This window comes from Helobdella robusta, assembly GCF_000326865.2.
Source record: "Helobdella robusta unplaced genomic scaffold HELROscaffold_27, whole genome shotgun sequence".
In the NCBI taxonomy this organism is placed as follows: domain Eukaryota; kingdom Metazoa; phylum Annelida; class Clitellata; order Rhynchobdellida; family Glossiphoniidae; genus Helobdella; species Helobdella robusta.
Window position 1 is genome coordinate 1,218,421 of NW_008704392.1, and position 3,628 is coordinate 1,222,048.

At 30.6% G+C, this 3,628-nt stretch overlaps 1 protein-coding gene across 1 annotated transcript in view; it reads right to left on the reverse strand.

Moving 5' to 3' along the window:
- The window catches only part of HELRODRAFT_192012 (hypothetical protein), a gene marked incomplete at its 5' end in the record, with an annotated part of 58,566 nt that extends 54,999 nt beyond the window's left edge, over positions 1 to 3,567 (reverse strand). The window contains 5 exons of the mRNA XM_009020273.1: positions 190 to 289; positions 1,043 to 1,205; positions 2,346 to 2,464; positions 2,911 to 2,933; positions 3,234 to 3,567. Of these exons, the coding sequence (XP_009018521.1) occupies positions 190 to 289; positions 1,043 to 1,205; positions 2,346 to 2,464; positions 2,911 to 2,933; positions 3,234 to 3,567 (739 nt within the window). The remainder of the gene's footprint in view (positions 1 to 189; positions 290 to 1,042; positions 1,206 to 2,345; positions 2,465 to 2,910; positions 2,934 to 3,233) is intronic.
- Between the last annotated feature and the right edge of the window lie 61 nt (positions 3,568 to 3,628).

Below are 3,628 nucleotides of genomic sequence, written 5' to 3' on the forward strand. Positions count from 1 at the left end.
TGCAACATATAAATACAAAAATATANCAAGCTTCTACAAAATCATACAACCGATTAACTTAATAAACAAGACTAATTAGGATGGTGACGACATACACCAAACACACATACATACACGTATAAAAAAAGAGACAAAGATTACATACAAACGATACAAACATACATAAATAAACATACAAAACATACAAACCTATAAAATAAATAACAACAGCAAACATTACGGCGGATGTGAGCATGAGTAACATCGATATGGTCTTCCATTTTTTCTTCCCAATAAAATGTTTTTTTACCTAAATTTAAAAATATGGAATAATAAAAATAATAACATTAATAAAAGTTACATTTCTGTTGCTGTTGTTATTGTTGCTGTTAACGAAGGTAATGATGATGATGATGAAGAAAAAGATGATGAAGATGATGTTGATGATGATGGTGAGGATTTTGTGTATGTTGTTTTGGTAGTGATGATTGTTGTTTAATAAAAAAAATTGCAAACAAAGACAAAAAATAGAAAAGATTTTTTTAAAGGAAAAAGTAATTTTATTTTAGCGCTAAGTTTTTTTTGGCTTCAGCAAAGAGTGACTTACGAAATAACAATTTCAGATTTTTAAAAAATATTGGCTAGTGAGAGAGAGAGAGAGAGAGAGAGAGAGAGAGAGAGAGATAGAGAGAAAAAATAAATAGAGAAAAAAAGGAGAAAAAAGGAAGAATTTTATAAAAACGGTCGTAATTTTTACTTTTTTGAAGGGAGAGAGTTGGAGAAATGGATAATAATTGAGAGATAGAAAGAGAGAGAGAGAGAGAAAAATAAAAGAGAAGGGGGGGAAGGGGGAAGGAAACGTATAAACAATTGGTTAACCTATTTTTGCGTTTTTTTTCTCTTAATATTAAACAAAGTTTCTGTCAATAATTGAATTTCTAACAATCATTTTTCTTCGCTTCGCTTGAGAATGAAAATCGAAAATTTTGAATATTTTTTGCTCGTGTGTGAAGTTTTTTCTTTTCAAGATCGTCATCATCATCATCCTCATCATCATCATTACCTGATAAGATGAATCGTAATGCTCTTTATTGTAGTCAGCGTTCGGCATGATGTTGTTGTTGTTGTTATTATTATTATTATTGTTGTTGTTGCTGTTGTTTTTTGTCGTCGGCGTCGTTGTGGCTGTTGTAGTGGCGTTTGTTGGAAAGTTTTGCACGGAAGACCTTGGTGAGAAAAATTTGATAGTAACTATACTACTGCCACACTATACTACTGCCACAGCTTCTACTACTACTACCATTGCTACTACTACTACTACTGCTGCTACTACTACTACTACTACTACTACTACTACTACTACTACTACTACTACTACTACTATTACTACTACTACTACTAGATATTTTATAACAACTCTAATAATATTAATTTCACTGAGAGAGATTATGAGGCTAATTAAATTTCACGTTCGGAAACAATTGAGAGAATTAGTGATCGAATTAAAACTATGACGACAAAACTGAATGAAAAACAATAACGAAAAAGATGATTAAGAGTACTAATGAAAAACTCAATGGAATGAAATTAAATAATATTAATTAAAAAAAATGCTTTCAAGATTGGACTTGACCAGCAAAACATAACTCGAGCTTAGAATAAAATGTTCTTCAAATAAAAATAAACTAATAATATAATAATAATAACTATTAAACTTTTACTGGATAGAGAACTAATTATTCGTTGAACTTAAATTCGAAGTAAAATACACAAATAATAAAGTTTTTCCTTTAAATTTTTATTTTCTCTTACTTACGCTCGATCAATATAGTTTGAAAAATCATCATTTGCATCAACTGTTTGCTTGTTGCTGGCTCTCTTAACTCCTACACTCATACTTTTAAAAGAGTATTTTTAATAATTTTCAGTATTATAGTGAATAAGTCATTTTAATTAATCTCTAAGTAATATAGTAGAATAGTTGTTTTATTTCAATTTTTACAAAAACATCATCTGAGTCGTTTAGAAGCAAAGTAAAATGACATTCTTTAGTAACTTGTAAAGTTAAATAAAAACAAATTTTAAGCAATTTTTAGCATCGCTTCAAAGTTAAGTAATTTTTTAAGCTTTTATTCAAATTTTCACTCCGAATCAAATTGTTTTCTAATACTGAAGTCAAGAAAAGGATGTTTAAAGTTGTGAAAGGTGGCTTTAAAAGTATTTCTACCTAGTTTATATAAATATAACATTATAATAGTGTAGTATTAAAATAGTAGATTTATTGGTCTGTTGGTTGGTCTGTTGGTCGGTCGGTTAATCTGTCAATCAGTTGATTGATAAATTCAAACGTCAATCAATCAACTAACTTATTTTTATCGTTCGATTTTGACGATTTGAATCTGCCAGCAAGACTGTTACTGAAAAGTTGCTTTTGTTGAGAGCCGCTGCTGTTATTGAATTTTGTTAAGACATTTTGTTGTTGCTGCTGTTGTTGTTGTTGTAAATGTAAAAATTGTTGAGGAAATAATTGTTGTTGAGGTGGCAGTTGTTGTTGTTGTTGTTGTTGTTGTTGTTGTTGCTCGTTGGATAAGAGTCTTGATCGCGGAACTGTCCTCGGAAAAGTCGGAATGATTTGTTGTTGTTGTTGTTGTGGTGTGTAGTGTTGTTGTTGATGTTGTTGCTGCGGTGTATACTGTTGCAAATATTGTTGCTGATGTTGCTGCGATAATATCTGATCGAGAGCTGTCAAAAAAATTCGCGAAAGTGTTGACAGGTCAAAAGGTCATCATATAATTTTAGTCTTTTTCGTCATCATCATCACGTCTTCATCATCATCATCATCGTTGTCGTAATCATCATCATCATCGTCAATACAAGCATTATAAGCATCATCATCATCTGCCTCATCGTCATCACCGTTCCATAACACACCATCGATACACATAGAATACCGCCTGCTCATTAATATTCATATCCTCATTAATTATTCATGAGTCAGCTCATTAATTATTCATGAGTCATCTCATTAATTATTCATGAGGGCTTTTGATTTTACGAGCCACGCTGGCGCATAATTCCTATGTAACCCTGCGCATGCGCTCTGAATTATCTTCTCCATCTAATTTTATCAAGGTACCATATAGGGCACTTATTATGTTTATTATTAATATTATTATTATTGATTGATTATAATTAATAATAATAATATTATTATTGTTATTATTTAATTAGTGCAATTGTAATTAAACACAAACTTGGGCCGAGACAAGGTGACTGATTTAGGCTTTCTAGATAGATACTGTTATTGTATTCTACGTTATTATTATTATTATTGTTATTATTATTGTTGTTGTTGTTGTTAGTGTTGTTACTGTTGTTGATGTTATTTCGTTTTTTGCTTCTAAACTTCCCGCTCGAGCTTGTCAAAGATCGTTCGCTGGTCGGATTATTACTATTATTATTATTATTATTGTTATTATTATTGTTATTATTAAAAGGTGATGATAATGATTGCTGGTTGAGTTGCCTTGACGGAGGGTCCGAAGGTGGTGGTGGTGGTATCGTTGGTAAGAGCGGGAAGCCTGTCATTATTATTATTATTATTATTATTATTATTTTCGTTCTTATGGTTGTTGCCAATTTATTATTG